Source organism: Rhipicephalus microplus, chromosome 10 (genome assembly GCF_043290135.1).
Source record: "Rhipicephalus microplus isolate Deutch F79 chromosome 10, USDA_Rmic, whole genome shotgun sequence".
In the NCBI taxonomy this organism is placed as follows: Eukaryota; Metazoa; Arthropoda; class Arachnida; order Ixodida; family Ixodidae; genus Rhipicephalus; species Rhipicephalus microplus.
The window spans coordinates 33376376-33399439 of NC_134709.1; the positions used below are offsets into that span (position 1 = coordinate 33376376).

The 23064-nt window shown below is 44.0% G+C and overlaps 1 protein-coding gene across 3 annotated transcripts; it reads right to left on the bottom strand.

Annotated features, from left to right (window-relative positions):
• Positions 1-223: 223 nt before the first annotated feature.
• On the bottom strand, positions 224-22882 carry Hmgs (hydroxymethylglutaryl-CoA synthase). Of its 3 annotated transcripts, none has more exons than XM_075875391.1 (9): positions 22573-22882; positions 15144-15591; positions 12664-12789; positions 9643-9807; positions 5445-5601; positions 4348-4518; positions 2983-3215; positions 1551-1696; positions 224-744 (listed from the first exon to the last, which is right to left on the bottom strand). In XM_075875391.1, exons 2-9 carry the CDS (start codon positions 15586-15588, stop codon positions 688-690), a joined length of 1500 nt encoding a protein of 499 aa, XP_075731506.1. In that variant the 5' UTR covers positions 15589-15591; positions 22573-22882; the 3' UTR covers positions 224-687. The 3 variants fall into 3 exon arrangements, with proteins under 3 accessions (XP_075731506.1, XP_075731505.1, XP_075731507.1); XM_075875390.1 differs by lacking the exon at positions 22573-22882 and adding an exon at positions 21502-21642; XM_075875392.1 differs by lacking the exon at positions 22573-22882 and adding an exon at positions 20318-20339.
• Positions 22883-23064: the final 182 nt, after the last annotated feature.

Sequence of the window (23064 nt, forward strand, 5' to 3'; positions counted from 1 at the left end):
CAGGTAGGCAGTATGAAAAAGAAAACGCAAGATATGAAAGAGCAATCGCCCCTTTCTGTGGAGGCTAAGGGCTGTGGAGTGAGGCATATCTACACAGGAATCTATTCCTACATATTCCCAGCTTCAGCAGGCATTTCACACGATCCCATCACATACGACTTTTATATCTTCTACAACGGAGCCAACAACGCAAAATGCACGCAACACCGCAGCTTCCCAACTCTTTCCTCCTTTTCTTCCTAAACGTCCACTAACGAGACTTCAACACGCTCCTCATCAAAGGCCACTGTAGTTTCCTGCACACCGCTCACGCAGCATGCTCGACAACACAACTCCAGGCAGAGTCCGACAACACAACGTGAGGGCGTTTCCGAGGCGGCGAGATGCTGGGTACCAGAGTCACGAGGACAGCAGGCCGTCGTGGAGACAGTTTTGTTTAGAGGCTCGCGGGAGTACTTTGCTCAGCTTTGTAGTGAGGAAAAATGTTCATTAAAATAACCGTTGCTACAGTGTTAACACAGGCTAAATTAAAGGTGGGATGAAGAAAAAAAAAAAAGGTAATAATGTGGTTGATAAACTGATGTTAAAGGTAAGGAATAACAAAACCGAGCTAGAAAAGGAAGGGAAGGAAAGAGGCAGTGCAGCACACGGACGGTCTTCGCCAACGCTGCAGGTTGTCCCACGCTGCTAGGTCTCGTGTGCGATGGCCTGACCATTGGTGGTGACCTCGCTGTTGTTGACTTCCTGTGAGAGAGACGACGTACAGCTGTCAGGATCGTGATCAAATTATGCACATGTCCTATTGCTTCTTGAATAAGATCAAATCTTCACCACTCATAAAGAGTGCTCTGAAGAGCATAGTTTGATACCCTAAAGCCTACGCAGACTAGTGACCATTCCGCGCCCATTCACCAGGAACCAGTGCAGGGGTGGATCCAGCTGCTCATTTTAGGGGGGAGGGGGGGCACCCGAGAGGAGGCATAGTGATGACTTTTTTTGTTTGTACTAGCAGAAAAACCTTTCCATAGCATAAATACTGTTATGTGCTCACAGTGGTTTCACTCATTTGTCTTAATTGGTGATAGGAGGTGGACTGCAAGCACTGAAGAGAGGGGGGATGTTGGTGTTGAAACAGAGTTGGGGGGGGGGGGGCGATCACTCCTACCACCCCCCCTCTGGTTCCTCCAATGAACTATTCAATGACAAAGAGTGCAAGAGGATGAGTGTACTACCTGAATGAGAGTGAGTGGGTACATTTATGTAAGCAAGCGATTGTCTTGATGTTCGATAAGTGCAAGTATGTGCCAGTTCCCCCATGTTGCTAGTTCCCCATGTTGCTAGTTCCCCATGTTGCTATTCTCATTTTCAGACAGCTCTTCCCGATTTTCTAAGCTTTGTCTGATAGCTTATATAATACTGTCTCTTCGTTTCAGTTGTGGTTTGCATTATTTAGCACCATTTATGCCTGTAAAGAACGCACTGCCTCGCTCCACTTGAGGTGAACTGGCAGGTGACCAAAAAGCATTGAAACGACGAATTATTATGTGTACCTTGAGTGTGGTTGCCACTGGAGCCTTTCCGTTTGCAGTTGCAAGTGGCAGGCGTTGATAATGTCGCCGGTGCATACTGTCCACTGATGCAAGGTACCATGTGCCCGGAAAGAGGTCCTCCAAAGAACCGACGGGTGTGTACGGTGCTGCACAAAATTGAGACACACAAGTTTACCACAAAGGACCGGTTGTTGAAATGACGTGAAATGAGAGCTCCAAACACTTTGAAAAAAATTGGGCTAGTTCCACGCGACGAAAATCGTCGGATAGTGAAGCTGTAAGTGTGCGAGAGTGGCTAGCGAAGCCATGTCGTGTCCTAAATTCACCGCTACACGCGAAACGCGCACACTTACACTTAATTGAGCAAAGTGAGGTCGCGTGACCAGCCGCCTCAGGTAATGGCGTTACAGTGAAAGCTTCACTATATTTGTCACTAGCGCAGCCTAAATCCTGCCTAACCTGCACTCCCTGTTAGGTTTATGACCCTCTAATGCACCCACATGCTTTGCTTTAGTTTATTAAAGTTAACTTAACCATAACTAATGCAATTTATGAAAGCTAAAGTTGCATTGGTTAACGTAGGTGTAATGAATACAATTAATGATGGTGCAAAATGCTTTGCCTTGCCATGGTTAACATGAATCTGTAATGAGGGGGATTAATGAAAATGAATTCCTTCAGCAGTGTTTTGTAGTGGAAGATAATCATCACCATTTTGTTTTATTTCTTCATTCGCTCCCTATTCATTAATGTGGCCTTTCTTACAATGACTGCCGTTACTATCACTGCTACTACTATCGCTACTATGGGCGAACCCCTCAATTGCGACATCGCCGTGCAAGCAGTCTTTGTCCACTCTAGACAGAATTTCATTTTTGCAGAAATAGAAAAATATACACTAATTACTTTGTAGCTGATCTTGCTCTGTTTCACATTGCTTTGAAAGAGCTTGAGGACTAGGCGCCACAGTAAGTTCTGTATAGCTTCGCTATAGTCATGGTCGTTGAGGAATGTGTGAATGATGTCAAAACATCAAAAGCTTCGCGCGATTTTACCTGCCTATCCTGCGTTTTGTTGCTTGCTATCATCATCACCCAACCCAATGTAAACGGCAATGTTCACACCGATTCTTGTCGGCGGAAGCATATGTTTACGACTTGTCGGATGAGCGGTGCTGTAATTTTTTAACCTCTAAGCTCCCAACTAACTCATGGGTTGAAAGGTATGTTGTGGACACTACTCGAAGCTTTCGTTGTTGTGGGAGTTTTTAAAATCTATTTAGTGGCAAGAAGAGGCAAATCTACAAACGTTTGCTGCTGATGTCGGATTACTTCGTTGCCACAAAAATTTTGTTCGCTATCGAGGGATTCAACTGTACTACGACAACAGCACAGAGCAGACCAATACAGCCACGCTGCGAAATGATCGTCACCTTGATGGTGTGTCTCCTCACGGAGCTTCATGATGAGGGCAAACTCCTCGGGTGCTACCTTGCGACGCTGGGCAAGCCGCGCACGCAAGTCAACCAGGCTGGCATGCAGCTCATGCAATGCGGAGTCTGGCCCCAGGTTGTTTGTCACGCAAAGGCTGAACAGAGTGGCTGCCAAGCCGGAGCCATACGAGAACATCCCAATGCGCTTGCCTGCCAACTGGGACACTGGGAAGCTGTCATAAGAAAAGGACAGGAAAGGATACCATCAACACAATGTGATGAAAACATGACTAACATGCAAAGCGTAAAAAACAAAAGCTGTTTATAGAAACAAATCGTCACAGCAATGCAAGTGAATTGCAGTCACACTATAATTAGGCAAAGTTAATGGGCCCAATATTCCTGCAAAATTGAAAACACACAAAACATTCCCGCAAATAAGATTTTATTTTATGCCTTGAACATCCAAAAGGATAAATTTTTTCCTTGCCTTTGCACTCATAATAGATTGTATGGCGCTCCTTAGAGGGGTGGTGCCATCAAATTTCGAGGCTATAAAAAGCCTGTTGTGGGTTTCCTCTGTATGCAAGGACACTCCACACAAAGCGCCAGACACAACAAATGTTTAGAATATATTTCAATTCACTTCCAACGCATACCCAAATGCTCTTTCACTCGATCGAGACTCATCGCTAGCGCATCCAGCATTGACGTAGCTCCATAAGGAGGGCAACAAAAGTTGCAGCAACATCACACCAGATCTGTGAATGACCTCCACTACTTCCTCGACGTACATACCGGCAATGCATCGACTGCTACACCGCTCGCGGTTGCTGCAGCTAGCCATTGCAACTGTCAGTAAATTTTTTTTTATGGTGTGGCACGTGTGTGCTAGAGCAGACAATACTCGACACGACGTGCATCACAGCCTTGTGTGGTCACATGACCAAGCCCACCACCCTGTCATGCCACTGTCCAACTCGGTGCCCAGAAACCGAAATTGAATGTTGTCCACATAAATAAGGAGATATTAAATTACTTACAAAAATAGCTAAATCTTGGTGTGTGTATCCTATGCTTCGTGGAGCTGTAAGAAACGCTTGCAGCAAATAACGTGAAAACCACAAATTGGGTGGCACCACTCCTTTCATAGATTGGGGTTTTAAAGAGACACTACGCAAATGCATACACAAAAGCATATACGTAGTAAAATTCATACAATGTTCGCATGAATTGTTAGAATATCATTCTAGGAACCTAATTCGTTTCAGCGCCCTAGCATTCCCTTTGTGGATCTCCCATAAATTCCCAAACCTGGCAAACAGGCATTTAACATCAAAGTGCCATCCGCAACGAGCAACTCACCTGGCGAGGTAAGAGGCGAGACAGGAGTACAGAGAGGGCGTATACATGTTGCCCACTTGGTTGGACACCAGGAGACTTGGCTTAGTCTTGTCCTCAAACATCTGCTGGCTGAACTTCATGAAGGCCTTCTCTACGTCTCGGTCAAACACAGAGTCCTCTAAATGTACAGAGCTGAAAAAGAGGTGGTGGGGAGAGACAGGAGTGATGAATAACAATTTTGTCACTGTTATAATCATGTTTTGCAGGAACATAGCACGCCTATACCGTACCATGAAATACGAGATACACTCAAACCTCGATATAACGTACAAGGATATAACAGATTATTGGTCATAATGTAGTACATAGAAAACAGTCTTGCAATAGATACAGTGTTAGGAATAACGAACTTATTTTTGCATAAGATGCAGCTTTGTTATAATGTGGTTTGAGTGTACTATTGTTCCGTGTTGATCCGCCCCGATGAGCCCATTTCAAAATACTTAAATTCGTGCGTTGTGCCACTATTAGAGTTCGCACTGCATATGTGCGGCTGCACTACATATGGAGATTACTATACCGAATAGTATTCCATGGTGTCCCTGTCACTTGCTCTTTGTTTTCAACATCACGTGAGCGTCCATGGTTTCACTGCGCACGCATGCAGCGGCCCCCGAGGATGTTCAGCTTTGCAATTTTTTTTATGCAGACAACCGTGTCGTCACTACTGAAGAGATGTCACATTAGGTGCTGGTGGAAACTGCCCGAGACCACGATAATGATGAATGTTTGGAGGTTGACTTGTCATGCACTTTGCCGTCTTGCGCCACACTGCGGCTTAGCTAGACCTTGAGATACGAGTATGTTTGTCAAGACACAAACACCCATTGCTTCTCGCCTTGGCTGTTGCCCTTCAGCCCACTGAAGACTACAACACACCACCGGCAAGCTATTCTAAAAGGATGGCTTAGTGACACTCTTCACAAGATCACTTAAAGGCTGTAAAGCTTCGCACCAGATTTCCTTGCCACATTCTACTAAAGTTAGGAAACTTTCACGCAATATTCGACCATATTTTTTGTACAACAGAACCCTCAAAGTCTAAGAAACGCTCTCACCTGAAGCCAGCTAGGCTGGCATACTTGGGGGATGTTGAATCCCGCAGAAAATCGTTGAGCACAAGCCTGGCCAGGCTTTTTTGCACAAGCTTCCCGTATGGAGCGTGAAACAGCATGGCATCCAGGTCGTCTAGGGTCACCGGCCTGTCGTGGTGCTCTGCAGCGATGGAAAATGGTTGCGAAAATGTGAATATACGGCCGTCAAACTCATGATAAAGTAAAACAGAGCAAAAAAACACAACAGTGGGTCATAAGGAATGCCATTATGATGAACTTCCTTTCAGAATAGTTTGATTATCATCATCAACAAACTGACTACACCCACTGCAGAGGCCTGTTCCACGTTTTGCCAATTAACCCAGCCCCGTGCTTCCTAGCAACCATGTTATCTCTGTAAACTTGGTTAATATTATCTGCCCACCCAACTTCCTGCCACGCTTGCACGCTTGCCTTCTTTTGGAATCCAATATGTGGCTACTAATGACTAAAAATTATCTTGCCTTTGCACTATATACCCTGCCCATGCCCCATTTTTTTTTAAATTTCAACTAAGATGTTCTTAACATGCACAAAAAGCATGGTACATTAAGCTCATACCAGACCCTTTGAAATAAGACTACATACAATGGCCAGGTACAACATTGCATTGTTGACACTAAGCACACATTGTTAAAGATTTAAAACGTGAAAACGGCAATTCAGTATTTCAAACGAATCCAATATTCAATTCTGGCCCGATTTTATTATGCCTTAAAACTTGCTCCATTTCCACACCCCCAAATAAAAAAAAATGGCAATTATACAAGGGCTTCTTTTATTTGTTATATTTAACCAATGAAACCAACAGTAAATCAAGCCAAGGAAGGCATAGGAGACGTTGGTTTTTAACTGTAGTCCAATGATTAGGACCTAGACTGAAAGGAATCGAAGTGGTTTCGTTGGTTGTGCCTAACAAAGAAATGAGCCTGCCAAACAATTACCCGTCTTTCGTACTTTCATAGTGAGGGCTTTGTCCCAGCATATTTGCTGCCTTGGCTACCAGGCATGGGTTTAAGCGTAAGCTGCTGCCTCATGAACAGTGCCGCGAGACGCACTCTCGCAAAAGAAAGCGTCTACACTCACCGTTTTGACTACGAGTGCTGCTGCTTAACACTTTCAGGGATTAAATGCCCATGAATACCTAACAAACTGGACAAGAGAGCGTCCTCCATCGTAACCCTTTGAGTTAACTCGGATCATATCGGATACATTGTTTGATGGTTTTGTGCTTGGATTCCAATAATAAGGAATGATTCCAACAATAAGGATTCAATATTCAACAATAAGGACTCCAACAATACGGAACTAAGATGATGAACTCCTCAGCACACGTACGAAGTGCCACACATGAGAAACACATAGGCAGAAATGACCGACGCGCCATGCCTTGACTTTTCTAAAGCCTTTGATCGTGTGCCCCATTGCCGACTAATCTCTAAGCTATCTGCTCTACGACTTGATTCTTTAACATTAACCTGGATTCGAAACTTCATTTCTTTTCGACAGCAGTTCACTGTTGTTAACAATCTTGCGTCCCCTTTTTCTTCTGTTAGTTCGGGCGTACCGCAAGGCAGCGTCCTTGGGCCCTTACTATTATTAATCTACATTAATGACTTACCCTCCGAGATTACTTCTTGCATGCGTCTATTTGCCGATGATTGTATAATATACCGTTCTATAAACTCCAGTAATGACCACTTAACCATTCAAGCAGATCTCAACCATATTTGTAACTGGTGCGACAAGTGGCTTATGAAACTGAACTTAACAAAATGCGAGGTAATGTCTTTCACCCGTAAACACGTAAACTCTGAATTCTCCTATTACTTGAACAATACCATGCTTTCCCACACTTCTTCCTACAAATACCTAGGTGTTCTTCTCACAGAGAATCTTTCATGGGCCTCACATATCGAGTCTACCTGTGCCAAAGCATCACGTTCACTGGGCTACCCTATGCCGCAACTTGAGAAATTCCCCTACTAATATTCGAAAACTAGCCTTTCTTACCTTTATTCTGCCAATATTAGAATACACCTCAGCAATTTGGTCTCCTCATCAAAACTACTTGATTATTATGGTAGAAAGGATTCAAAATAGAGGTGCCCGCTTCATATCACGAAACTACGACATCACGTCAAACATAACGCAAATTAAATCAGACCTTCAGCTGCCGTCATTGGATAGCCGTCGCAGTATTGCTCTTCTCTGTCTGTTCCAGAAATATATTACCTCTAATAAACGAACGCGGCTTCAGCTTCAAACACCTCACTCTTTTTCACGCAGATTGCATAATCAGTTCAGCTTCATGCGCATATACGGGTCAACTAATGCATTCAATTCATCACCACTGCCTCGGGCCGTTCGTCTTTGGAATGACCTACCTGATTGCATAGCCTCCATATCTAATCCCGATACATTTCGCCGTCAGCTACTCACTCTGTTCACCATGTGACCCTGTTTTTGTATTCTGAGTGCATTGCGTAACGGTGCTTTATATTCCCCTTGTCTTTTATTTTAAAATGTATCCCTCTGTTGCCATGTTCATATCAACAAGTGCTGTATTCCCTCAAATTTACCTCGCCCTCTATAGCCTAAGATGTGATCTCATTTATATATATATAGTTTTTCGTTGTTTTTGCACTGATCCTGCCTGTAAACTGTTCGTTACCTGTCTGTACCATTCCGATTCCTCCCCCCCTTACCCAATGCCCTGTTCTGGGGCCTGTAAGGTTTTTTTTGAATAAAGAATAAAGAATAAAGAATAGAAAGAGTGCTTTGCCGTCCACTTTATTCCTTTCAATTTAGTTCGCCATCGTTACACTACGGTTACCGTATTTACTCGATTCCACCGCGCCCTCGATTGTAACGCGCACCCGGTTTCCACGACGGAAACAAAAAAGTAAGACACCGATTGCAACGCGCACCCATTTTTCTCGGCCCACACGATCACACCACTCGGGAAAAAGACTCCTTTCGGGAGCGTCTTCTGTTTAAAGATGAGGTATGGGGGAAGCTTGTGCCTATCTGACATGCAACGGAGCATCGCCGTCACTCTAGTTTTACCGTGGCCCGATGTCAGCACGCGAACTTGCTTCGCCCCCTTCTTCTCGACGGTTGTGGTGCCAGGCATGTCGAAGTAAAGAGGCGTCTGATCGGCATTCCCGATTTGCCCAAGCAGGAAGCCGTTGTTGTGTCGCAAGTTTAGGACAAACCTCTGAAAACTGAAGCTTTTCTTCGTACTCCTCCGACAACTTTTGGCATATGCCCGTTTGCCTTGAGAGGGAAAAGCCTTTCCTCTTCATAAAGTTGGACAGCACCAGCTCGCTTTAAACTGGCTCCGCATTAGCTCTTTTTTTAAGGCTAACTGCATAGCCTGCACTTGGAGCAGTTCTGTCGTCACGGGCCGCTGTGCCGCTCGCTGCTCAATCACATACTCGCCAAGCAGCTCTTCAATTTGCGGAAACCGACCCTGCTGTGGTTCGCTGAAGCCTTTGCATGAATCTTTGCTGTCGACAATATTCTGCTCTTGTTTCCGCCAGTCCCGCACGCTCGTTTCGGGAACTCCGAACGACCGCGATGCAGCCCGATTTCCATCCGTTTCGGCACACGCGATGACTTTTCTTTTAAAAGCGGCATCGTGGTGCACTAATCGAGTTTTTAGTCGGCCCTTCCATGCCGTCGATGCTAATGCACACTAAGATGACGAACTCCTCAGCACACGTACGAAGTGCCACACATGGGAAACACATAGGCAGAAATGACCGACGCGCCATGCCGACGGACGTAGGGGGCGGCCATTTTGGAATGTCGATGGCAATAAAATGACTGTATTCATTTTTTTTTTTTCGTACTCGATTCTAACGCGCATGCGATTTATGAACTCGCTTAACCAGAAAAAAGGTGTGCGTTAGATTCGAGTAATTACAGTGTTTTAAAAAAGCAATCTATGTCCCCTATGGTTTCCTCAGCTGAATTATTTGTTGGTTTCATTGATTGTGCCTAACACCTCTATCTCTCACATGTAAAAATTTACTTGTCCAGGAACATCTTCTGGCAAAAAAAAAAAAAGATGTATGGTGTGGAAAGGTGTCATCAGTAGTTTGGGGTGAGAACAATAAAGCTTAGGAAAGAAACCTAAAGTATTGACACCACTAACCATCAGCGCGGACAGCTCTCGCCTTTTTGCAGAAACCGGCATAGCACTTGTCCAGGGCTCTGCTGTAGCACTCGACCGAGAGCTTGCCATCAACACGTGGGTACTCCGAGAGGAGGTCTGGCTTGTAGAAGTCGTACACATGACTCATGTAGGTCGACCTCACACCTGCGGAATGAGGAAAATTTCAGGACTCGCACCACAACGCTGGGCACCTTCTGTACCCAGACCTATGCGATTCCTAACCGCTTGAGGCTGCGGTCCCCCAATTCTACGATCTCATGTAGCCGTACAAGTATTGGGGGGATCGCTACTGTTCTCCCACGGACAACCACTCCAAGGATTACTGTCTATGTACAGTAGCACTCAATGCGACTTGCAACACATGGCCTCACAAACTAAAATATTGTGCAGGGCTGCAAATCGCCATCATTTCCACAACTAAGTGACATCACCTTGTTCGGGATCCTCCACAAGTGGGAGAACAGCGTTTAGTCATTAAAATAACAGCTAGCTGAAGACATGCACAACCTCAGTTCATGAGGCCACAGGGCGCCATGCTGAAAATCATAATGAATGTATTCCCCTCCCCCTCCTCCCAGAAATGCCAGTACACTTCTGCTCAGACATTTAGCAGACAGACAATTAAAATCATAGCTAGTGCCACATTGTGAATGACACTGCTGAGTGTTCTTGTACAGGTCACTTTTCAAATGACTACTATACAGTGGAATCTCATTCATTCGAACTTCTGGTTAATTCGAACTCACGCTGAGTTCACGTCAAAGCTATGTGTATTCCAATGGTCGGAAACGCCCTGTAATTCGGACGCGCAAGCACTTCTGACGGTTAATTCGAACATACCGCACCCCAAAAACACTTTCAGCACCACATCCAATCCCGCAGCAGACCCTCTGACACCTCAACGCTGCACGCGAAGAAGAAAAGGAAAGAAAAGGCTGCAGTGGAATGTTTGCTCTCTCTCAAATGCCGATCTGCGACATGCCTGGGCCACGCTTCTCCCTTTTTCGTCGCTACCATGTAAAGACCCTTCTCCTTTCAATGCTGCGTGCGACGAGTGAGAAAAAAAAAAGAAAGCTGTTGCGGCATGCGTCGCGGGAGTGTTGGCTCTCTCTCACGCGCCGGTACCACACTTCCCCCTTTCTCGTCTCTGCCACATAGACGTTCCTTTCAACGATGTGCGCGAAAAAAGCAAAAAAAAAAAAAAAAAAAGCTGCCATGGAGTGTTGGTTCTCTCTAAAATGCAGATCTGCTTCTCTCCGCGTGGAGATGCTCCCCTTTTCTGGTCACATGCTGGCCATGCTGCGGCTGCGGCTCAGCGGAGACGCAGTTGTTGTCGTCATCCTTAGAGAGTGTCGGCGCTGGACATTGCCGCGCCCAACTTCTCATGACAGTAGAATGCTGAAGCCAAAGTAGAAATGCTTTGCTAGCTGCATGTGAAACTGATTAGCTCGCTACAAGGCGAATGTGTGCAGATGCACATCACTGATTACTTCAAATAATGAAGGATGTCCTTTGATTTGTGAATAAATGTAAGTCTTCCGAAACTTCCCTCTCGTGTGCTAGCTCTTACGCTGCATGATGAGCCCTCCGTTTCCTTAGCTTTCTTTAATTTGAACTTCTTTTAATTCAAACAAATCCTTGGGCCCCTTTGAGTTCGAATTATCGAGATTCGACTGTATATTGTACACTAAGCTAAACGTATAACTTCATATCTACACAGGTGTCATTTGTACAAGATCCTTTGCAGTCACAAGTGATTCAATATGTTATAGAGAGACAAGCGCAGGTGTCAGGTGTACATGCGTTTTCCCCCAGGGTAGCGTGCCACACAACACTAAGCCGTTCTGTTCTTTTTCAGTACATTGAAGAACTCAAAGACGACAACCCAACTACTAGAGCAAATCGCAAACCAGATAGCTTTTTGTGATGCATGTTGTGAAATCTGTCAATTGCAGCTAAATATGATCATTAGTGAGCTTTTGAACCTTGAGAGCATTGCATATGGATGATTTTTGATAGTAGCAGAAATTCTATATATTGCACTATTAGGTCTACTATCCCCACCTATTGCCGTTGACATGTGCTATCTTTCAGTGCCAAGTACAAGTGCTTGCTTTTTGATGTCAACATCAGCAGAGGGACCTTTTCATTTGCAATCATATGAATACAGAAACCGTACGCCTTAGGCAAGTGTGAAAGATTGCTCTTAGCAACACAGTGCAGAATTGCGACTTCTCCTTGAATTGGTAGATCTCGCATATTTTGAGACTTTGAGACCCCCTCTCAATGTAACTGTGCTTTCCTGGCTCTATCATCTGTTTTCCCAATGTTATACAGGTGTATACAAACTAATGCATTCGAAGAGCAACACAGTGTGTCACATTCGTCTGCATCCGTGTGAAGTTTAGTCAGCTGATTAAAGAAACTGCGTTGATCTGGACCTTTTCGTGCAAAATTAGCAGGACAGAGATAAAGCGTAATGTAGACTGCTCTTTTCAGGCAGGTACACGGGTGCTGGCAGAGGGTGCCAAAAGGGCACTTGCTCCACACTAGATGCACCGGTACTTTTCCCCATTCTGGCTACACCAGCTCCCCCCCCCCCTCGCCTCAACCGGGTGAGACGCGACATTGCGACACCCCTCAATATGTCATCCTGCCGATGTCTACAGGCAGGTATTATAATCTTGAACCTGAAACATTAATTCCAGCATGTACTAATTACCAAGCTTGATTTTCAACTTACAACTACTGTCTTATGCAGTGGCATTGGGCTGTGGGCAGACCATAATTGCCAGGAGCAAATTCCACTGAAGCTGTGGGCCGCCGCTGGCCGCTAGGAAATGACTGACATGCCCTTTTGTGAAAGCTAAAGCTGCGAAGTCGGCGAGACTGCCCGAGAAAGGGTAAAGCGATGTCGAAGCAAGAGGTCCGAATCGTGTCGACTTCACAGTGACACCCACTTTTGCGCAAGTTGGAAGGACAACCCCCTGGCAAGCTCACCTCTCTCTAGGACGAGAGCCGCGCTCGGCCCGACAAGCATGGCCACGGCACCAGCACCACCCGTGGGCCTGGCAGGGCCCGTGGCATACACAGCAATGTCGGCGGCCACCACAATGGCATAGCGTCCTGCAAAACGCCAAAGAGCACAAGTAATAGGTTATAAAGTCAAGGTGAGTCAACTCCATCTAAGCCTTCAATAAGCCCATTTGCAATGTACATGAAACATTACTGTAAACCCACAAAAATGTGAATTTGAGTGAGCACGACTCAACTGGATTGGACAGTTGCAAGTAGCAATAAGTACACTCCATGGGCGTCGGCAGGGGGGTGCAAAAGGTGCCCTTTCATGCTACACCAGAACTTGCCGTCCACCCAAGCCACACCAGTGCTCCCTTCCCTCCGCCAGCCATGTTCAAACATGGGTTTGCACCCCCCAAAGACAAAATACTGCCAATGACAACGGCACATACACTTACATGACGAAGTGACTGACACTGCAACATACAGGATACAAGCATGGAACCAGAGATCATGAGATGATATTGAGTCAACGCAAGCTGACAATTGGCACAGCCTATAAAGGTGACACCCCCAGATGCAGAAATGTTGTCTCCCATAACCAGGAATGTTAAGAAAGGTAGGTATTTGCTTTTGGTAAAGCTGTTTAAAGCATGTCTCACAGCAAGTTGAAGTTCTAGACATGCTATGAAGATGAGGTTTAAGGCTTATGGCACTTGTCATGCTCATAGCACACTCTTTAGGCTAGGGTAAGAATCATAAGAGTAATCTTAGTCCCTAGGAGGAACAAGAATGTATTTATGGCTCAACTGATACTGCATCCCTTTCATTTGTCCAGTGCTACTTTAGCTACGAGACACCACTCCTGTCTGAAATTTCAACATTAGTCTCAAGCTAAGTCACAGAATAAGAACACACATGTGGAACCTGTTGGGGGTAGCATAATGTTCCAAGTTGGCTCGGAAACGAACCTGCATCCTCTAGACTGGCAACGCAATGCCCCACACGCTGAGCTACCATGGCAGGTCGAGAAAAAAAAAAAATCCAGGTGATCAAATTACACAATCACTGATAATGAATGTTCCACTAATGTCACATGAACTAATAAAGAAAAGGACATGTAAAGCAGCCAGCTTATAAAGTTATGCACAAAGAGCACCTGTTGGCACGCAATCTTCCAGCGTGGAATGCTCTCAGGCCATAAACAGCGAGCTGCCCGAAACACAGGCCAAGCTGCACGGGACTCACCTGTCTCTTGCAGTTCGGCTTAAACTATATTAAATAAGGTAGCGAGTGCCAACCATTCAATTGCTATGTGCTATGTGGAATTATTTTGCAACTCCCTTGGTGCAAGGTCCCGAGCGTTCATAGATATTGGTGCAACGTAGGAGGGAGATACTTTACGGTGAACACACAAAGTGTGTGTTTGTGAATAACATTCACTACATATCTAAAGAAAAAAATAAGCAAGAGAATGTACTGAGACAAAACTAGCTATTTCATTAGTGTCAGAAGCTAAACTAGCTTTGGTGCACTTCTATGAACTGTGTTTTGAATAACGTAAGATGACATGAAAACCAGAACATGGAATTGGCAATCCGGACTACTGTTACACCCTTACATTTTTATGTCCATGTTCAGGCAAACAAGCGACTTTCAACATAAAGACACACGAAATTGTTTACATACACGGAAATGCCGCTTTCAACAACTGTGGAAGCTCACAAAAATGCCCTTTTTCATGTTCTCAACACGGCAGTTATTAACAAGAATTGATTCTGTGACCACGCTGTTTTTGAATTTGAACGAGATACATCAGAGTGTCAGCAAGCAGGACATGAAACACTAACGCGCTTCTGCCTCTTAGTGTCTTCTACCTCTTAGTGTATGGTCCAATCACTAAACACAACATATTGCAAGTAGCAGCAACTTATATCCTACAGTAAGCTTTGACATATACGATGATCAAATAATTATATTTTTGTGTGGTAAGGTTAACACGCATTTTACATAGGGAATAGCACAATACTATAGGGACTGGCAGTACATTAGCAACACAACCATTCACTTTCTTGGTTACCTGCATTTTTTTTCTATTTATTACATTGCATGGCAGTGTGTGTGCCACAAATAAAAGTCCAAGTAATTGTTATGTACAGCTAATACATACACGTATTGCTAACACAGCTTGTGTTGAACCAGCACAATAATATCTCTATTTACGTAATTATGTACATAATCTGGGTATGTACACAGCTATATGTTAAAATCTACGTACATAATTATATTCTTGTACAAAAATTTAACGTAAAAAAATACACACGTAATTACATCTATGGACATAGGTCCAATAATATGGCTATGAACATTTTGCCAACCATGCATTAAAGATTCCTTTCATTGAATGACCGATGTTTTAGTAAAGGTGATTTCGCAACATGCAAGTGGCAGCGGCCGCTTACCGTCCCAGGCACTGGACTCCACCCACGCGGCTGCATTGAACAGTGCCGCCGTTCCACCATAGCAGGCATTGGTCGTGTCCACACCCTCAATGTCTGTGTTTCCCGCTTCCTCGAACAGCTGCATTAGAACCGTCTTGACACTTTTGGACTTGTCGACAAGTGTCTCGGTGCCGACTTCGAGGCGGCCAACGCGGCTGGGGTGCACGCCTGTTCGCTCCATAAGACGGCTAGTCACAGTCAGGCAGAGTGAGTTGATGTCCTCGCGGTCGGAGCAGAAGCCCATGCGGTCTTGACCGAGGCCAATTGTGTACTTGCCGGTCGAGACGCCATCAAACGCCTCGAGCTCGGTCTGGTCCACGTAGAGGTATGGGAAGTAGATCTCCATGGCAAGGATGCCGACATTCTCGGGCCAGCCGGGAGTCTTGTTCTGCTTAAAACTGGGCATCGTCTGCATGGATTTAAAAAAAGCAGGCATTGGACATATTAATTGACACAAAGAAGAACAGCCCAGTTGGAAAATATTTCATTTGGAACTGGATTATTGAGCTGAAAATCCAGACTTGGGGTTCGGGAATTTAGCTCAAAGTAATTGTATATCCAGCTGGAGCTTTGCCAGTTTCTGGCTCGAATTTAGACACATTTCAGCTGGATATTCATACACTTCGTGGTGAACTACAATGCTAAATAGTTTGAGTACGGTTCACTCGTACTCAACCAATCAAGATATTCATAATCGATATCTTATTTCAGTCGAGCAATAACTCCAGAAAAGCTTCCGGAAAGAGGTTATATTCCAATAAGGCCATGGTGACATTTTGGAAGAAACACCACGACTGTCAAACAAAGAAAGCCAAATAGCCACAGATTACGTTGCTTTCATCGTTGCATTAGCACTCACACAAACCCACAGTTCACTACAACAATGCAGTTCTTTATGATCTGTATTTTAGCTCATTAAAGCAGAAATTTTTCTAAGACTCAGAAAACCAGAGCATATTGACAAGATTAGGGGAAAACTTCGAAAGTAGCTCCAAGACTATTGGGAACGCCAAACAGAAATGCATTGTGTTGATTTCGACGTTAAGGATTCCACATGCCTGTATTTTAGCATGGCATTAGATCGCTGCCCCAAACAACGACAACCCAAAAAGGCATAAATCTGTGACCAACCACTTCCTGCAAGAATAGAAGCCAGACTAATAAAAAATGCAAAAAAGGTGGCAGGGAAGTAGACAGCACAACAGGCCTCAGCACCATACAACAAAATTACACCTGACCCTAGTCGTAGCACTGTGCGACGCTTTCCTCCAACAGCTGTTTAAGCATGAGGAAGGAAAGAACAACAGAAGGCCTTCCACGTCGTCTGGGCAGCTGGCATAAGCTGTGTCCATAACAAAGTTGTGATTGACACGAAACGAGATGGACGCCGCGGACAAAGAACTCAATTACGGGCACTGTATGCTGTTTCCATAAATAAAAAATGCTGCCAAGATTCCAGGGAGAACGATTTACAGACCGCCCTGGCTTGTGAAAAGTTTCTTCTTTCAAAGGTTACAAGTTACCTGCCCGATTGAATAAGTAAAGAGATATAAGTGAAGAAGACGAGGAAAAAATGTCTATATGTTTCCTCTACTGCAGGGCATAAATTTGTTTCACCCAGGCGCCAACTATCTGCAGACCCTTTGTCTAGGTCACGTTTTTGTACTCACTGTAATGGTGTAGTCAGCAATGCAATACGACTGTGCTAGTTTAATCAAAAAGCGTTTCTTGTCAACTCAAAAGCAAATGACACGATGCAAATGAAGGAACGGCATAACAAGCGTACTCTGCTATTTTGTCGAAGTCTATTCTGTTAATGACATTTTGCAAGTGCTCACCTTCCAATGCAATTGAATAGATTGTGCCATGTTCGGCATTGCAAGAAAAGCAAAAGGCACAATGTAAAGTATGATTGAGTATTTATGTCGTGAAAACTGTCATTTTATAACTGTCAATATATTTTTCATACCTTGATATCTGTATCTATTTTAATCATGGTGACATGCATATACAGTTGATTAATACTATGGTGAAATAAAAAATATATTAAGATTTCTTTTAAAGTCTCTTTAAGAAATGCTGCATGCACCCACAGCAAGAATGGTCTGAGCTGCTGACAAATGTAAATGTTATGATGTTTAAACATTCATGAAATGACAACGAAAACTTTAGCTGCCTTTATACTGCGGTTAGACCACTGCATATAATGCATAGCATAGTGGTGGTCAAGTAGAAATAATCAAATGGGATTAAAAAATTGAATGAGAAAATCAGTAGGGGACTGCATCCATTCCACTGAATAATTCAGCCCCAAGGTGGATACAAATGAGAGATTACTGGCATTAATAGAATGACTCTAAAACAGTTGTTTAAGTCTAGTATATATTATGATCAAAAGCTGTCAAAGCTGGCATATACACCATCGTTTACACTGTCTTATCAACTTCTGGTTCATACATCAGTTCATTCATATAAACTTATACACTTACTCTTATTCATCCCCCTTTTTGTTGTGCGGGTCAAATGTTATCTTTTGACTTGTACTGAAACCACATAAATGAAAGCCAAGTTTACTTTGAAAAAAAGAAAAAGTGCTTAATTTTCTTTACTGTCATGAACACATTATTTGTTTAGGCTGACCATATATATATATATATTACATCGATTACCTTTCCATGTTTGTGGACAACTTTAGAGTCATCAAAAATGGAGCATTAGATATAAGTCTCAAGCAAAGGCGAAAAAACATCAATCTGAAAACTGAACTTGTCAGGATGCCTGAAAGAGACAAATTTATCATGCACACATTGCCCTGGAATATTCAAATCTGTACATAAGAAATGAGTGTAAACGAAGATACCTTACTTTCTCATAAATTTATTCAAAGAAATTTCACGCGAACTTGTTGAACCTTTAACATTTAAGAGGACAGTCTGTTGCTTTAATGACCCAGACAATTTCACGTATTATCAAAGTGCAAATGACTTGGTGTGTAGTGTGACTGGGTTCACAGTACTTTTTGCTCTGCTGCTTCTTCTAATCTATTTTTACTGACACCCTTCTTATTGTTTGGTCAAGAAATTTATCAAAGGAAATCCCTATTACCATCAGCCCACCTAATCTATGCAGCCTATATATTGCCACAATGATCCTCAACTGTGGCACAATCTTCACTTTGAGATGTGCAAAAGCATTCGTGGCTGTGCCATGACAGACTGCCAAAAAGCTGATAGACTGTCCCAGTGCTAATAGACTCTAGCAAAAGGAGAGGAAGCCTTTTTTTGTAATTTACTTTGTAAGTGTCATTACTGATTAGGACACAGTCTATAGCAATCTACAAAGTCGGTTACTGTGCCAAGCTTACAGACCTAGATATGAAGCTATCCCAGAGAAATCTTGTTTAAACACACATAGTTCAAGCAACGATGATAAGCACTGATAACTAAGAGAAGCATGGTAAAATAAAGATAAGCGAGTAACAGCCAGATATTGCTGATAACACAGTAACACAAAACTTTTTGTTTCTCTTTAAAGTTAGTACGAAATAATACTGTGACTTTTCTTTCGTCCTGTGTGTTCAACTTGCGTACTTTCAAGCTTCCTACTGCGCCCATGGGTGGTGAAGGCTGTCCAATGAAGCTATGTAGTCTAACAATGAATAAATAACAGCTTGGATTTCTGTTTTATGTGCACAACTAATGCCTCAGAAGCGAAGAGTTTGCAAAGCTGTCGTAATGAACTGCTGATACGGCAGAAAAGAAAAATCAGAAAGACAAATCTATAAGTTGACTCTAAAGATGTCCAAGCTATTTAAAAATAGATACAAAAGGAATCATACATGTTTCCAGTACATACAACTGTGGGTAAAGGGCTTTAACCAAAAAGGCACATAATTGTTACCCTGCCAAGGATGGATTTACTGTACAAGTGTATGTAATGAAAATGCCAGCTCTTTTCAGTATTGCCATATTACATAAAATGTAAATGCTGCAACCATTTAATTGCTTTTAGTTAGAAAAAAAATTGTACTAGCCAGTGAACAAGCAGCATATTGCATGCCCATCAGCTGGGTGCGCGAAATATTCTCTTTGAAGCAACCTTAGCCACGTTAAAGAAAACTGACAGGACACATGTGCAAATGTGCCATGTCCGAGAGGTTATACCATGTCTTGAAAACCTTTAGGCAATGCTTGTAGCAAATTCGTATCAAATTGTCTTAAGTAAATCAAGAGGATGAGTGCTCCTTAGAGTTCTAACCTGAAAGCTGTACGATAAACACAATTGAAGACTTCTTAAAGTCCCCATGCACCGAACTAAACCTCACAATCTGGCATTATGAGGGGTCACTCTTGCACGGTTGTCACTGTAGGCAGCATGCACCGTTTTTAATCAAGCAGGGCTGTTATGGCACCATTGTAGTAATGAGTGTGAACGTGACGGTTACGTTAATTTAAGACGCACACCTATAGCACTCGCACTGCATTAAATGCACAAGGGAGAACAGTTCACAGAGAAAACATCTAATTCTATTTATAATTCTGTTGAGCAATATTACTTTAGGAAAACAACTTCATCGTTAAAACTGCTGCTCAGGCGAGTTGGTTCATGATTAAGATAGTAAATCTATCTTATACTTCATAGTGGCATTTGCCAGTTTCAATTAGTTCATTTGTACTACTCTGGTGCCCTAGTCAATATGTAACAAACTGCTCTGAACTAGTCCAAGAAATGTATGTCTACTCTCCAGTCGGTTTATGAGCAATATGTTGTACGCTTGCTCGCACTTTGTGGACAGTTAATACCCATTCCAATATATCTGTAGAGCATGCAACTGCTTACCAACATTTAACCTAACTTAAGTTTTTGAAAAATTGCGTGAACTCTGGAATACTATGCACAATCATCAGCAGCTGCAAACACTGCAATGGCGTGCTTCTGCGCAAACGAAACACTGCAAACAAAAACGCAGCAACAGGAATTTCTTCGACAGCACGGCTCGACCGTGCAGTCGCAAAGAAACGGGTTGTTGAAATGGCGAAAGCCATTAGGTAAACTAAGTAATTGAGAAATCGGCACATTATAAGAGTCGAACGCCAAAATAAAGGACGTATAGGAAACGTGACGTCAGTACGTACTTTTTTTAGAACACCCGGCGGTGATTAATGAGAGAAAATCACGTTACGAAGCCGTCCGCACTTGCAAAAACCACAACATGACTGTATAACATATTCGCGCGAGGCGAGGCGCGATCGTGAGACCCTTCGCGCGGTGCGCATTTTCTCCGCGTTTATCCTCCAAGATGACCTAAAAAGACAAAGGCCCCTGACGTGCTCGAAGTAAGAAATGTAAAAAAAAAAAAAAAACACGGGGCATACGCAGGCTCAAAAAGTAGCGAGCCCCTCCCTTACAGTCATGCGTCTGCAAAGCAAAAAATCCGAGCGAACAATTTGCAGCCGGTGCGTAAGGAGACTTCAACGAGAAGCTGAGCGGATGGCAAGAACCGCCGGCTGCACAGTCAGGTTTTTGCGGAAACAAACTAAAAGTAGAGAAAAGAAGAGTACGCTTGCGCAGTTATACGTGCTAAGCTTGTGTCCGTGCGAACGTAACGTCTTCAATTAATCCCCTTTCGAGAGTGGCGCGCACGAAATTCCGCTCACGGCGACGACGCCAGATGGATACAGGAATAACATAGTACTGTATTACACGCATCGGACTTTTATCTGGGTTACGCGCGACCGTGACCCAGCTTTTTTTCAAGTTCGAGGCCGCCGCATCAAGAGCGCCCGGCTCTTTTTTTTCCCCTTCGACAGCACTGCCCGTTACACAGTCGCTCGGGTTTTCACTGCGATGCACAAGAAATGACGCAACCTTTCCCGCGAGAACACATGCTACCGAAGGGGGGGGAGGCGATTCCTCCGATGTTGAAAGGACGCGCTAGCAGGGGGTGCGGAAAAAATTTTCGGGTCATGCTAACGACCGGTCAAATGCCGCGAAGCTCTCGCAGCTTGCCCTAAGATGAAAAAAGAGGCGAGCCCAGGCAAAAAGAACGCTAAACGAAGCACGCTAAACCAGTAAAGCAAGCAAGAGTTCTGTCATGCTTCCGTAACGAGCAATAAAAAAAAAAAACTCAAACAAGCATGATCAAGACGAGCGTGCGACTACAACGGGACATGGGTTTTCTTCTTTCTTTGCTTCGTTTTGTTCATCGCCCCAGCGTTTTCTCTTTCCTCTCCTCTTCGTTAAGAACGAGGGGTCCGAGCTTTTTTTTTTTTTTCTTTAAGCGCTTCGCGAGACGCCCTTTGTTTTTCTTTTTGCTTACCTCGAGCGCTTGAGCATTTACCGCCGATTCCGTGGCTTGTCCCACTGCCGCCCGCCGCAGTCAGCCCTCGCAATTTACAAGGCACGCGACGAAACTCCGCTCCGACACGAGCATTCCTCCAGTTCGGTCCCTTTTTTAACTTTGCCACTACACGTAAGAGACGGAAGAACGAAACCGGAAGTATGGGTCAGACGCTCACTAAGGTTGCCAGATCAGATATTTTATATTCTATGCATTCAGTTGACTGCTTACATAGCTCTTCAACAAAAATAGCACTATAGTAACTAATATTAGCAACAAAACATATCACCACACAGATGTTTTGTAAATGATAGGGCTTTAAAGCGTTAAAACATGAACGCAAAAAAAGCCGCAATAAACGAAACCGAAACTAAAAGGCGCCTGCCAAATGCCAAACGCGCGATCAAGTGCTCCTTTCAAATCGACACAGTTGCACGAGTTTCGATAGAGCTTTCATGTACCCGATAACTTTACCTTTATAAGTTGTCTGTAATTCAGACAACACGTTTAAAACACAATAATACAGAAACGTGCAAGACAGAAAGGCTTAGTTAAGTGGTTGGCTTTGGTGTGAAGATTCCACAACTATTGCTTGCTGGAGATCTGGAGAACACTAGAGCGTACGGCCGTTCCGAAACGCATGTTTAAGGCAACTCATACTCTGTGAAAATACGTTAACTCGGGCTGTACTGACAGTGGCGATGTATTCATATAAAATAAAAAGCTGTAATTGCCGAAAATTTCGTTGACACAAGGCGATTACAATATGTGCGACATTCAGTACAAACACGTATTTACTGTCGAAGCGTTAAACTAAGAAATTCATTCCCGCGATGTTCGGCCCATCAGTACATTTCTCTACACTCTTTAAAAGCCCGGAAATCATACAGCGCGTATAAGAAGGGCACTACTTTCAATTTCGTCGGTCGGCGAAACAAAAGACACGCCGATCATCACTCCATGTAATTTCTAATCACCATAGCTTAGCTAGCTATCTGGCCTACACGTGGTAAATTCCAAAATATGAGAACCACGCTCGCTTGAACCCACCTTTTTTTTTCCACTGCACCCAGTAATCTTCAAGAAATCCTCAGGCGTGCCAAAGATGTTCACGTACACTGCAACGTCAAATAACTGGCGCAGAAATTGTGCGCACACCAGTTCACGTGCACAGTTGTCGAACGTGCGACAAGACACACGACGTACTACGTCGGTAGTGTGAGCAGTTGTGAAGGTCTGCGCGCGCACCAAGGGCTGCAACGAATCGACGTGAACGAGTGATGGTTGTATCGGCGCCGAACGTCAACGAGTCTGAGACGCCTATTACTTTTCGCTCCCGACTGAAAGACGCGACACTCCGAGTCGGCTTGCCCCCCTCTTTAAGTCTTCTTTGCCTCCGCTAGCTCCTGACGCCTTTTTATGCCGGCAACAAATCGCGAGAGGAGAAGAATGAAAGAACAACAAAGGAAAGGTCCGCGACACTACTGCCACCACCTCCCATCTCCGACTCCAAGGCCACGGGTTTGCGAAGGGAAGGAAGAC

What these genes read in the sequence shown, in the direction of transcription:
- Hmgs (XM_075875391.1), bottom strand. Translation starts at nt 15,588, where the DNA reads ATGCCCAGTTTTAAGCAGAACAAGACTCCCGGCTGGCCCGAGAATGTC. An exon ending in GAGAGCTGTCCGCGCTGATG is followed by an intron (nt 5,602 to 9,642) that starts GTTAGTGGTGTC and finishes CCATCGCTGCAG; the next exon opens with AGCACCACGACAGGCCGGTG. An exon ending in CTCGCCTCTTACCTCGCCAG is followed by an intron (nt 3,216 to 4,347) that starts GTGAGTTGCTCG and finishes TTCTTATGACAG; the next exon opens with CTTCCCAGTGTCCCAGTTGG.